General features: G+C 40.0%; 1 protein-coding gene across 1 annotated transcript; it reads left to right on the top strand.

The window, feature by feature from the left end:
- The first annotated feature begins 6,732 nt into the window (after positions 1–6,732).
- On the top strand, positions 6,733–11,754 carry LOC132122549 (pancreatic secretory granule membrane major glycoprotein GP2-like). The gene is made up of 13 exons (XM_059532929.1): positions 6,733–6,970; positions 7,444–7,833; positions 7,914–7,985; positions 8,239–8,631; positions 8,723–9,124; positions 9,217–9,249; positions 9,445–9,549; positions 9,651–9,835; positions 10,320–10,477; positions 10,559–10,804; positions 11,027–11,189; positions 11,451–11,553; positions 11,651–11,754. Exons 1-13 carry the CDS (start codon positions 6,733–6,735, stop codon positions 11,752–11,754), a joined length of 2,592 nt encoding a protein of 863 aa, XP_059388912.1.
- The last annotated feature ends 2,225 nt before the right edge of the window (positions 11,755–13,979 follow it).

Genomic DNA, 13,979 nt, shown 5'->3' with positions numbered 1-13,979 from the left:
CTCAGTGCACCATGGAGGAAACATGTAACCAGAGGGTTTCTGCCCACTGACTGGCCACTGAGAGGGGCGCGGTAGGCCACCATGGCCGCCACGTAGACCTTCAGGGTGGAGTGGGTCAACCCTGCGGAGAGCCTGCAGGAACTCCAGCACTGTACCATACGGGCAGTTAACTGGGTCGAGCTGGCGGTCTCTGCACCAAGAAGTGAAAAGCTTCCACTTCAAGGCATACAGTTTCCTCATTGAGGGAGCTCTGGATTGGAGAACGGTTTTACAACCTTGGTTGAGAGACCAGAAGCTAAGAGTTGTGCCTCCTCAGAGACAGCACCTACAGCCTCTAAGCTCCATGCGGGGGCGCACCCTCCGCCTGCGAGAGGAGATCTCTCCTGACGGGAACCTCCCATGGAGTGCCGTCAAAAAGAGAAATCAGGCCCAAGAACCATACCCGGCCCGTCCAGAACGGGGCTACTAACAGCTGCCGGACTCCGTCCCGGCGCACTCTCTCCAGAACTCCCGAGAGCAGAGCAATCGGGGGAAAAATTTACAGATGAAGCCTCGGCCATGTCTGTACCATGGCGTCCAGCTCCAGTGGAGCTGGATGAGTCAGAGGAAGCCAGAGGGGACAGTGCGATGTCTCTCAAGTCGCAAACAGATCCACCCGAGTCTGGCCAACATCTCTAACTCTGCTTCATCACCTCAGTGTGAAGCCGCCATTCCCCGGCTCACTGGAGACCGCTGTGCCCTGGAACACCGGCAGGGTTGGCAGATCGATCTCCTGAGGGCACTGAGGAGAGACGGGCACCATGTAATGCGGTGTATACCACTCTTCCCCAGAAGGGCCTGCCCTCCGAGGTCCTGAGCCGCAGCATCAGGACTCTCGTAGCTGAAGTCTCCTAAAAACGACGGTCCTCAGACCCACGTCGTCTGCTAGGAAGACTAGACCAGAGCCTGCTCGGGGCAGGACCCCGTAAAGTACACTTGGCAGGGGCTCCCACACTGCCATGTGACCTCCTAAGGGAACCAGTCTCGCGAGACTGGCCTCTGGTGTGCCTAGAGTGACTAGCACGGTGTCATGAAGCGGCGGACCGGCAGGGGACGACCATACTAGCTGCTCTAGAGACCTCCGTAGAGGTAGCGAGCCTCTCAGCACCGCTACGTTTCCGGGCAGTAACTGAGAGAAGCGCTCGCTGGAGACCGCTGCGCCCTGAAACACTGGCAGGGTTGGCAGATCGATCTCCTGAGGGCACTGAGGAGAGACGGGCACCGTGTAATGCTGTGTATACCGCTCTTCCCCAGAGGGGCCTGCCCTCAAAACGTCCTAGGCCTTACGCGTCAGGACGTTATGATGAAGGCTATCCAGCGAAAACAACGGTCCGTAGAACTGCTTTCCACTAGAAGCCTTCGGCCTGGGAGCGCCACTCTGACTATAGCGTCTGCGGAGTACAAAAGTGACACCCCCGGCACGAGGGGCTGGAACATGGTTGGGACTGCTCCGCCCAGCAGCCCCTGACTGCCTCAACCTCCTCAGAGGAAGAGCGGTACACACGTGTTCTCACATAAGAAATGACATCCCTAGAGCCCCTGCACATCTAACTTCACATAGTCAGATAAATATTAATATATAGTAGTCAACAACCAGACGAGTCAACACGGTCTGGTGTAGAAAAAAAACTCACATAAAGATGAAACAATGTAATACACACGTTGCTCGGCAGCGTGCATGTCTATTTTTTTAATTTTTTATATATGCTACTCAGTCACACAGACAACATCAATCTCCTCAGAGAAAGATGAATGCTGCAGTGAGCTCTGCCTCCGAGGACGAAGAAACCACAGCACGGGTTTTTAAGCCTCGAGACAGAGCTCTAGATCTAGTGAACACGGGTGGAGATAGGACGAGCCGTCTCCAAACTGTTTGCCAGATCATGTGCGATTCCCGCTATTGCGGTCGCCGCCGTGCATCAGCCCCAGCGCGACCGCAACCGCAAGATCGCATGCACGGATACACTCCTCATAGCGTGCCCGACGAGAGAGCATGCAGCAGCAGCAGCAGCGAGCTGTCTCAGAGGGCGAAAAAAACGCAGCGCTGGTTTCCAAGCCTCGAGAACGAGCTCTAGATCTAGTAAACACGGGTGGAGATAGGACGAGCCGTTTCCAACCCGTTTCACCAGATCATGTGCGATTCCCGCTATCGCGGTCGCCGCCGTGCATCAGCCCCAGTGCGACCGCGACCGCAAGATCGCATGCACGGACACACTCCTCGGAGCGTGCCCGGCGAGACCGGAGTGCTTAACAGCGAGAAAAGCACAATCAGCCCCCCGAGAGCCGACTGCGCGAGCTCCACTCCTCATTAATGCTGCTTATTATAATATTAGGCATAATATGCGTGTGTAACTGGTGCTTGTGTGACTGGTGCTTGAACAACTGGCGAGCTCATTGACGCCTTTCCATATCAATCTCCTCTGAGAAAGACAGGCAGTGCGTCACGCCCTCTCATCGGGGGGGAAAGTACTGCAAACGCGGGCTTCCGAGAGCGGGCGAGAGCGGGCACCGGATCTGGTGGCTAAGAAAGAAGACAGGGACTTGCTGCCCGTCTTACATTCCTTCCAGCAGATCTGAAAGTGAATCCCGCGAGCACAACCACCGCTCCGTTTTTTCCTCGACAAAAGCGGGGCTGGCACCGCGAGAAATGCCAGTGAAAGCTCTCTCCTCAAAGAGAGCCTTCTGAGAGTGAAGCAAAGGCTCGCATCGCAGCCGTCAACTCCCTCGAGAGCTGACACTGCGCGCTTCACTCTCAAGCAGACAACACACGAGCTGCGTGTGTCCCTACCTTTTCTTTTTCTTTTTGGCAGGGAAAACACACAGCCTGAACGCTGCCTGCTCTCGCACAAAACTTCTCTTGACTGAAGCTTTGACAATGGAGTTTATCAGTGGACAAACAACACTAAATAAGACTCACAAACAGATAGTGACTGACACACACACACAGAGCGCTTGCTGAAGACACAAGGCTGATTTCCGGCTTCGCCGCTCATGCTTTATGCTTCCTGGTCTCTGACGTCACCCGCCTATGACATCTCGCCCTTCCTTTGGACTGATTATACACATTATTCAGAGACGTTACGCTGGACACATTTCCCCAAACGTTCTCGACGCAGCTCGAGTTCCTGAAGAGGAAACAGCATGCTCACATTAGAGTCATAATATTGGTCTAAATTAAATTTTAAAATGATTTTATGGTCCCCTCTCATTGTGGCCACCATGTTGAGATCACTTTTTGTTCTCATTATTGATCTTTCTTTACTATGGGACACAGACTGGACCTTGTAACAGAGGGTTGCCAGATTGGACGGAGATTCCTTTCTCACAGCACGGATCTCAGCAGCAGGAAACCAGAGCAAAAATATCCTGCACCGTCATGTTGACGTCAGTCCAGAACTGGTCCCAAAACACATCCTCAGAGACCTCGACAGCCTGGAAAATCACACAAGGGTCCATTACTCAAAATTTAAAAGCATAACATTTCCGAATAAATGAACTGAGATGAGATAGTGACATCTTCGGTCCATATACATTTCCCCTATATCTTCTTTCCATTACATTAAGTGCATCTTGTCATCTAATTCACAAATTTAGGAAAACTGTAAAACATGTTAATGGCCCTAACTGCCAAATTTTCTAATAAAATACAACATGTAATATTTTTCCTGGATTTTTATCCTTGACACAATTATGGTGATTATTGAGAATTAAAACTTAAATTCTCATCCCCTGTTAAACAGTAAGAAACTACTAAAAGCAGACTGGATGTAATCAAAACAAAAACAGCATGACTGCAAAGCTGTCAGAAAGTTTTGATTCTCTCTACTGTTTTTGCCAATTATCTGAATGCTTTGACATTAAATGATGAATAAAACCTAAAAAACAATATTAAAGGACACTTTAAATGTCCAAAAGAGAAAATCCATCAGGCGACAGTCTTCCATCTGTTACACTTTTTTGTTTTTTTTTGGGTTTTAATTTAAGAAGGTGAAAAGAATTGATATTGATAAACTGATATTGAAAGGCTGGGAAGGTGTCAGACAAGCACTCTTCTGACAAACATTCAGTATTCCTGCATCTTACTAAAACTCTTTTAAAGTACCCTTAAATGCATGTTTAGAAGCATTGACTTTTTTTTAGAGAGACGCTGACATCCATTCATGTCAAACCAGCCCTCTTATGCAATTGCTGATCAAACTTAAAAGTTACTATTATGATTTTATATAATAATTTATAGGTGATATTCAGTTGTTGATGATGGGTGAAAATGCCTTCTATTTAGATGTATAATTATTACCTGACACTTGTCCTTCATTGAGACTCCAGGTTGGCTGCAGTTCTAGAAAATGGTGTGACTGGAGACAAAAGACAACCTCTCAACCATTTTTTTTGTTTGTTTGCTTGCAACTCAATTGTCTGATGGTCACCTTTTTGTTTTTGTTTTCCTTGAAATTTTCAGACCTCTCTAGAGGTGTTGTGTCCTTCATTTTAACTATTGCATTGTTTATATCTTGTTGCTGGGAATCTTACTGATCCAGATAAACAGGAACATGATCTGATTCTAGGTCAACATATATGAACTATTGTTTTGACTGTGATATCAGAGCAGGCAGTACACAATACAGCTGCACAATGAAGTCAAACGATTTAATGGCAAGCATCGATACAATCTCTCACAAAATAAAAAGAAATGTAAGACTTCTTCAGGGTATTGTTTAGAGAAAACTCCTGGTTCCCGTAATGATCCACCCACCATTATTAATAAAGGCACTGATAAGATCATGAGATCTGCGGTTCATCATCACTGTGTTCAGCTGCTCAAGAGAGAATCTCCCTGAGTTTGTTCTGCAGTAGCATTTGACCTCAGGTAAAGTTATTTCTCCTCATTTCATCACATGTTTTGATTATAATGCTTGGTTTTGCATAGTGCACAACAAACAGTATTTTTGTAAGCAAATATTATTATTCACACAGATAAATTACTGTCAGGTCTTATACACCTAATGCCATAGGGGAAAAAAGACGATTTTTATGCCTTTTGCATGTGTATAATCATCATGATAATGTTGTTACAGATCGGGTTGTCACAATGAGGTATCTGATCTCACGGTTTGTGTTGCTGCTGCTGGTTAATGGTGAGTTTTTTGCGTGTCATGTATAACTGTGACCAAATATGTCTCGTATTAGAACGACAATTTTAAATGTGTCCTAACAAAAAATTAAGTTGTTATGCTTGAATTTTAATTAACAGGTGAAATAATAAATGGTGCAATCATCATTCCACATACAGGTACAATAATCTTTCAATTTATAGTCGACTTTATAATGAATTACAATCTTTAACTTTATTCCTATTTAATCCCATGTGTTCCATTTAATAATGTAAACATTGTTACTTCAATCAAGTTTGTTGTTTTTCCATTTTTTTATTATTATTATTTTTTTAACAGTTCTGTCTGTGAAATTCAGCCCAATCTGTGTTGCATTTTGTCCCCTACATAAAAACAACAAATGCACATCTATTCCAAGATTTATGACTTTTATAAAGCTTTGAATCAAAGCAACTATTAAGCACCTTTGTAAAAGAAAATGTAGCATTTGGGTTAGATGGTTTCCCGCATGTGTGATACCTGAACTCTGGAGGAGAGTCTCATGAAGACTTATATTCCATAATGTTACTTAACATTTAACTGAGTTGTCACAGGGCTGACGAGACATGAGGATCCAAGTGCAAGCTTTTATCGGACAGAGGCGTGGTGATAACAGGCATGGGTTAAACACTGGCAAACAGGTATATAGATTAAAAGACACAAGAATAATTCTAGGGCAAGCATGGGTCTTCGAAGAGTGAACAATATCCAGAGGGGTAGACAAGAGGGGTAATCCCTGTTAAAACACGAGAAGGAGGGCAAGGAAAAGACTAGACTATGAAAACAATAAACTGACACAAGACTATGAAAACAAGAAACTAAGACAAGACTATGAAAACAAACATGGAATGGCTTGCTATCACAAGGAAAGGGATATATGCAGAACAATACTCAGCAGTGTGTGAGGGGAAGTCCAATGCTTATAAAGCTTGTCTGATGATTGTACTGTATGTGTGTGATTGGTCTCAGGTGCATGGTGTGATTGTTATCAGGTGAATGTGATTGGTGAAATGGAGCATGGGAAATGTAGTCCAGGATGTACTGTGTAGTGTGTCTGTGTTGTGGATGATGACCTCTGGTGGTGAATAAACGGAAGTTCATTGACCACCAGGATCATAAGTATTGTTACACATTGCTTTTAAAAGTAACATTTCCCAACATAGCTTATGCACAAAATAGTTTACTGTGTAATGCCATTTTTAAAGTTTAAATGCACAGAGATGTAGAAATATACTGGATACAGTTTGTCTGAGCCACCTACTATTTGTCAACCAACAAATTGACCTTTCTTTTTATTACATTCTGTTGGTTTCTCTTAGTTTATTTGATGTTTAACAAGAGGTAGTAAGAGAGAATTTGATTATGTGATTGTCTTCACATTCTAATAGAACTTACAACTTCCAGCTCTGATCCATGCTATAATTATAACACTCTCAATGACTATTGGAGAGACATACGGCAATATCTGGACACTGGCTATGATGACACCCATGTTGAATGGAGTGGCTGGTATCGTCTGTATCTGAATGGAGAAAGTGCCCAGATGTCTGAGTGGTGTGTGAGTTATATGAGATGTGGTGGTGAAACTGGACTGTATCTCAACGGCTCTCATCCAAGAGTTGAAGATGGAGTGGTGACCCGTGAAGTCTTGGGAACTAATGGGTACCAGTGTGGCTTCAACACATCCACATCCATCCAAGTCAAAGCCTGTCCAGGAGATTATTACATCTACAAATTTGTCGAGCCAGATGTGTCGATCCACAAACCAACATACTGTGCAGGTGCAGTTCTAGGATCTCTTTACAAAAGATTGTAAAAAAATGTAAATTATATATTTACAGTTATGCTATACGCTTAATACTATTCAATTTATTTAACAAAATGTCTATTTAAAACAGAATCAGTACAATGGTTGATCAGACAAATCAATCAGGTCTGTGTTAAACAGACTATTACAGCTAATATTAAAAAAATAATATTATGTTGAGTTTTCAGAAGTTCTTATGTTGGGCTCCTTAAACAAACATACAAGAGCAGTAGATGTTATTTTTGAGTTATTTTTGGCCCTTTAATGTGACCTAAATTAGGAAAAAGTATTTAATTTAGCTTTAATTCAATTGTAATATCGTCATATGTGTTTGTTGTTATCAATTACACAAAAAGTGTTTGAAGGCATTTCTCAACACACCATCATTATTATTATTTTTTAAATAGCCTTGGTCTTTTACTAAATATATATACTGGTCCACGACAGTTGCTTTCAGCAGCATCAGCAGTGATCCCTGCTACAACTATGAGTCTCTGGATCGTCCCTGGAGAGCCAACAATGAAAGTGGAGATTACATTTGTGATGAACGTTTCTCCTGGAATGGCTGGTACCGGCTTTTCTACTATGGAATGGACATCCAGATGTCAGAGACCTGTATTAGTTCATTCAGCTGTAACACATACTATAACCTGTGGCTCAATGGTCCTCATCCTCAGATAGAGGATGGAGTGGTTACTAGAGAGGTCTGTGCAGGGTCTTATTGGAGCAGCTGTTGTGAATACAAATCAAAACCCATCAGAGTGAAAGCATGTCCAGGCAATTACTATGTCTATGAACTTGTGAATCCACAATTCTGGTGTTCAGGATACTGTACAGGTACAGTGCTTTTCCCACTTTTAAAAAAATCTTACACAATTTTGAGATGATTTCACTCATAATTTCTTTTTTTTTTTTAGATGTCAACAACATTTCACAGGTGGTGTCCTATGTAAGTTCAGATAATATCACTGGATCCAACATCACTTTAAGTAAGTTGTAACACAAGTATATGAATGGATATATAAGGGTTATTAAAGCTAATCACATTCACTTTAGCTAAAGAAATTGCTATTTCTATGCATGTACTTTCATATGAGGTACATATGACGAAACAGACATACTTTCAGCACTGCTTTTAGAATCTCAGTCTCATGATTGTTGCTGTGTATGATCTTTTCATATTTGCTCTTGTGAAGTTCTTCACTGAAATATTATTGATTTGTTCTGATCTCACTAACACAGATTATGACCCATGCAATAACTACCACACACTCGACAACCACTGGAGAAGCACACTCAATTACTGGTATTGGTATGGCAATATAAATGGACTTGATGACACTCGTTTAGATTGGGATGGCTGGTATCGGCTCTTCATTAATGGATCAAATGCTCAGATGCCTGAATGGTGTATATCCTTCATGTCATGTGGAGGTTATAGTTCTCTGTGGCTTGGTGGCTCTCATCCTCGGCTAGAAGATGGAGTTGTTACTCGTGAAGTTTTTGGTTCTCGCTATGATCAGTGCAGTTATTACAGATCTGAACCAATCCAAGTCAAAGCTTGTCTTGGAGATTATTATGTCTACAAATTTACCAGACCAGCGGTCTCAATCCCAGCTCCTGTGTATTGTGCAGGTATATTCATTTATTTTTATATCTGATGGTTTTCATATTAATCTATTTAGTCTGCAATATGTAATGCTCTCTCTCTTCTTTTTCATGATAGTATTATTCACCATCCCAAGCGTTGATCCCTGCAACAACTACACCATTCTTGATGACCCTTGGAGAGCCACAAATAACCCTTACGATAGTAACTATTACTCCTATGGCATGTGTGATTATAATGTGGAGTGGAATGGCTGGTACAGAATGTTCTACAATGGTCAAAATACTCAGATTGCAGAATCATGTGTGAGTCACGGCATGTGTGGCACTTATGAGCCACTGTGGCTCAACGGATCTCATCCACATCTGGAAGATGGAGTGGTCACTCGTCAGGTCTGTGCTTCCACATGGAGTGGCTGCTGTGGTTACAAATCCCACCCGATACGAGTCAAAGCCTGTCCTGGAAATTACTATGTTTATGAATTTGTCAAGACACCATTTTGTACAGTTTACTGTGCAGGTATATATACTTTAACCACATACAATTTGGTCATTAACTAAAATTAGTGTCATTAACAGGAATGTTTTATTTTATTTCTTTTTTTAAATCAGATATTGGAGGCCTTAATGAGACATCAACCACCGGTAAAGTACCAGTATACAGTACAATTTATGACACAAGGGTGTACTAAATTAATAAAATATTAGTAAGAATCACATTAAACACACTCTGACAGATGTGTTTGCCATTTATTTATACACAAGTTACACCGAAACACAATTTATGCCCCTAATACATTTTTTTCATTTCATTCATTCATCTTTGGTTCTCACTTTCAGATCCCTGTGCTGAACTCAACTGCACAGAGGATGAATGGTGTGGAGAGAAAAACAGCGTCTATGGCTGTTTGTGTAGCAAGAATCAGACCAGACCAGATTCTTTAGGTGAAACTTATTCTACAATAATAATAATATAGGATTTTCTGTATTTATTCAGTAATCATTAATACTTCTGACAATGTTTTGGATGTTTTTAATTCTCTCAGATTTCTCAGAAAGCTGTGAAAGCAGCTCTGGCTCCATGTCCGTGTCTCGCTGTCAGCTCTTTGAGGCTGGTTTTCCAGCTGATGTCTTGCACCTCAATGATCCCAGCTGCAGAGGAACGGTCCGGAATGGCAGAGTGGAATTCCATTTTGATAACGATGAACACATCTGTGGCACAAATCTTGTGGTAGGATGTATTACATACAGTACATGCTAACAAAATCCATATGATCTCAACCTTGTTAGAAAAAGAATAAAGCAAATCTCTATCATGTAAAGAGCTTTTGACAAATTTAAATATAATGTTCACAAGAGACTCATTCACAAAGCTATTCTATTGTACAAAGAAGGAAACTTGCATGTTTATGCAGTATAAAGGCATATTTAAAAAGGTCTGTGCTCCTTGACAAAAGAAAACAGATTTAAAAGGTTGTGGAATTAATTTTTGCCACTAAGGTATGGACACATCACAATGTTTTGGGATTGGGATCTGAATGTCTACAAATAAGCAGAAAACCTGTAGTTTTAAGAATCTCTCTGGAGCTGTCAAAAGATGCTGCTTTTGCTGACAAAAATTAAAAGAGTAGACACTATCCATTTTTTTATACTGACTTGAAAATCTGTGAACTTTTCCTTAATTGAGTGAAATAAAATGATTGACATGTTCACAGGCCAACGGCACCCACTTAATCTACGGTAACTTTATTCTGGGGGCACCTGGGTCAGAGGGTCTCATCAGCAGAGAGAAAATCCTCAAGCTTTCTTTCAGCTGTGTTTATCCTCAAACACAAACACTTTCCATGAACGTGGAAGTCAACCCACTGGAGAGGTTGGAATCTTTTAAGCAACAGTAGTTAAGCAGTATAAAAATTAACAGTGTGAAAATGATACATCTTGAACATTTCAACAGTGTTGTGCACAAGACCCTCCCGGCTGGTGAAGGCAGATATCAGGTGCGGATGATTCCATATGAGGATGATGAGTTTACTCGGCCCTTCACTGGTAGAGTGGATGCAGAGCTGGACCAGAAGATGAATGTGGAAGTTCGTGTCGAGGGGGTTGACAGCCGGCAGTTTGCCTCAATTATGGACATGTGTTGGGCTACACCTGTGAATGATCCTGATTACAGTCTCCGCTGGGATCTCATCGTCACAGAGTAAAGCTCTGCTTTTTGCTTAACTCACTGTAACATTTTGAAAAGCATTTTCATTTGCACACAGATTAAATAATTCAATATATATAACTTTTAGGATTGCATTAGATTTTACTTTGTCTTTCAGAACAAATTCAAAAGTTACATATTTTGGTAAATACAATGCATTTGTGTATTGAATGATAAAAAAAAAATAATAACAATTGTAATAATTGCTATTCTCAGGTGTCCCAATCCAAATGATGACACAGTGGAGCTGCTGCAGAACGGCGTCTCGACATCCAGCCGTTTCTCCTTCAGGATGTTCATCTTCACTGCAAACTCCACTAAGCTTTACCTGCACTGTGCTGTTCACCTGTGCCTTATGTCGAGCAATCGCTGTTCAACGGTGAGTTTATAATATCTCTTTTATACAACAGTAATGTTACATTTTAGAAAGTAGCTTTAGGTAAATGTGTAGTTTTGCGAATCTGCAGTTTATAAACCCCTTGTTAAAATGGTTTGCGTGGATGTTTAATGTTCAAGGCTGCTCAAAGACTTGTTTTGGCTAAGCTGTTCTGAAGAATTTGTGTACTCCTTTCTATCATTATTTTTTTCAGTGATATATATCAGGGATTCACACAGTAGGATTTTTACTTTTCTCTTTTAGGACTGTAACTCTGGGTACCAGCGGAGAGAGCGCAGGTCTCTGGACTTCCATGACAGCGCTTCTATATCCATGGGTCCTCTGACGTTGTCTGAAGGGAACACAGGTGAATATTTCATTTATTTTAGTCACTAATTAAAGGTTTATAATGATTTCTGCTTTGAATACATTACATTCCATTGCATTATATTCCTTGTTCACAGATAAGTGGGTCCCAAATCAAGTGAAGGTGTCTGAGGCTTCTTCTCTGTGCGCTTCTCTGATGCTTTTATTTATTCCTCTGATGAGTGTCCTGACCCTCTTTTAGTATATTTTCATTAAAACATGTAGCATTTTACATGCATATTGTCTTCTTCCATTTTAATGAATGTGGTTCTGATGCCACACTGGTTGTGGGTTTCTTAATATTTCCTAAAGTTATAGCTGTTATGTTGTATTTGTTTATTTACAATCACCAAAAATAAATGATTCAACAAATTGATGATTTGCATTAGTAAAGACAATTCGGTTTATTTCAATCATGCAAAATGATTAAATGTGTCATTCCTGTTCTACAATTCCTTTCAGTTCTGTAACTTGTTTAAAAAAATAAATCAAGGAAGTATTTCATCCGACCATCTTTAATCTTTTGAATCAGTGATGATGATATCTAGTTGATTTGCGAAACTGATTTGTGTCACTCTAAACGTTCCATCTTGCTACATTTAGACAGGAACTCATTGAAATTAATGTTCAGTTTAAACAATATTCCTAAGAAAAAGTGTTAGGCTTTAAACATTTTAGTTGGAGACTTAAAAGAATATTTCTGAATAGGTTGTGCATTTTTCAATTTAAAAGTGCATCTTAATATTTTATCCAGTATAACAATGCACATGATAAAAGACTCATTTTAATGATTAAGCAAGGTTTCATAGTCTACATTTTGTAATCAGTTACCTTCAGGAATAGTAAATAGTAAAGTGATTGTTTTGCTCATTTTCCAAAGGTTGTGTAATATGCACGAGAAATGTGATTTCTATTTTTAACTATAAAGGATCTAAAGAATGTCGCCACAGTGCCTGCATCTTTCTTTCTCATGGGGTTGAGGTTAAGTCTTTCCTCAAATAACCAAATTGTTTAAATGTTATGATGATGTTTGCTGGGTAATGTATACATTGAATGCAAATATGCTTAATCTGCAAACAACAAACATTTCATTGCATGATCATGGAGAATGATATTACTAACACTGTTCATGCAGTGATGATCATGGTCTTGGGGAATCTTGATCAGCTTGTTCCAAACTGTTGACTATAAACTGCTTTCAGTGATTGACAACTGCACTTTTTTTTAAGCTGTTTTGCAACATCTTTGTCTTAAATATGATCTTATGGTCCTCCAAAGAACATATTTATAATTTTTCCACTGTTGCTCTGCAGTTTTTAAAAACCTAAAAGTAAACCTGTCTATCGAGTTTGACTAAACATTACTTCTCATGAGATGCTTCTGAATACAGAGGTGCTTTATTGGTTTTCTTTATATGCTGCTTGATGATGAGGAAAAACTTAGCTCTGTTTACTGCACACGCCGATAATAAATTAAATTCAGTTTACATAATTTAGGTTCATAGTCTATTGTTTATTTTTATTTCATGGTTGTTCATAAGACACTGATTGACAAATGTATAAGTATATGCTAAAACTAATTGTAACCTGTAAACCTGTTTTAATATTGTTGCTTGTTTGTTCATATACTAAATGCTTCAACTCATGCTTCACTCTTTATTTATTTCTTTTTGAATGCTGATGTATGCAAGGGAAATAATCCATGAAAATTAAAAACTGCATAAACTATTGTTGAGCAATTTCTTATTTATTTCTTAACTATTGTTGAGCAATTTCTTGGAGAATGAAATAAAAACATGTAATGCAGTGGTGACAGTCATGCACTCTGTAGTTCTTTGTGAATCTCAATCAACTGGAAAAATCCACTTTAGGTGATTGACAGCTGTAGAATGATAACTTCATTTAGAAACTTAGCAGCATTTGTCTGGAATCCAATCTTGTGGTTTTCTGAAAGTCCTATGATGTATAAAAATGTCATTAAACCTGGCTGTCCACTTTGAAATATCACATTCACTATTTATCAGTAAATGTCTTGCTATCATTCAATTCATGATACCTTATGTATTAACTAATTAATTTTTTGTTACGCTATTTGATATATTACTGTTAATGTATTCAACTTGTTAAAATGCAATATAAAAAGTACTAATAACCAAAATTTATAAATTAAAGAAAAAAATTTATAAATTAAATATTACTGTTAAAGTAATATTATTATTATTTTTTTGAATGATGAAGAATTATAAAGCTTATTGGTAAAGTGATCTCCAAAACTCGTAAAAGTGACAAGATCCACATCAAATTCCACCGCTAAATAACCCTTTACAGTTTCCCCCTCTGTTTGTATTAGTCTGCACACTTCCAAAGGAGACATTGTGAACACAGAAATGTGCAGCGAGGAATAGGACATTTCTAAAGAGTGTAAAAT

Source organism: Carassius carassius, chromosome 40 (assembly GCF_963082965.1).
Source record: "Carassius carassius chromosome 40, fCarCar2.1, whole genome shotgun sequence".
NCBI classification, from domain to species: Eukaryota; Metazoa; Chordata; class Actinopteri; order Cypriniformes; family Cyprinidae; genus Carassius; species Carassius carassius.
Note: the sequence above shows the minus strand (reverse complement) of the source record. Positions and strands in the feature narration are given on the sequence as shown.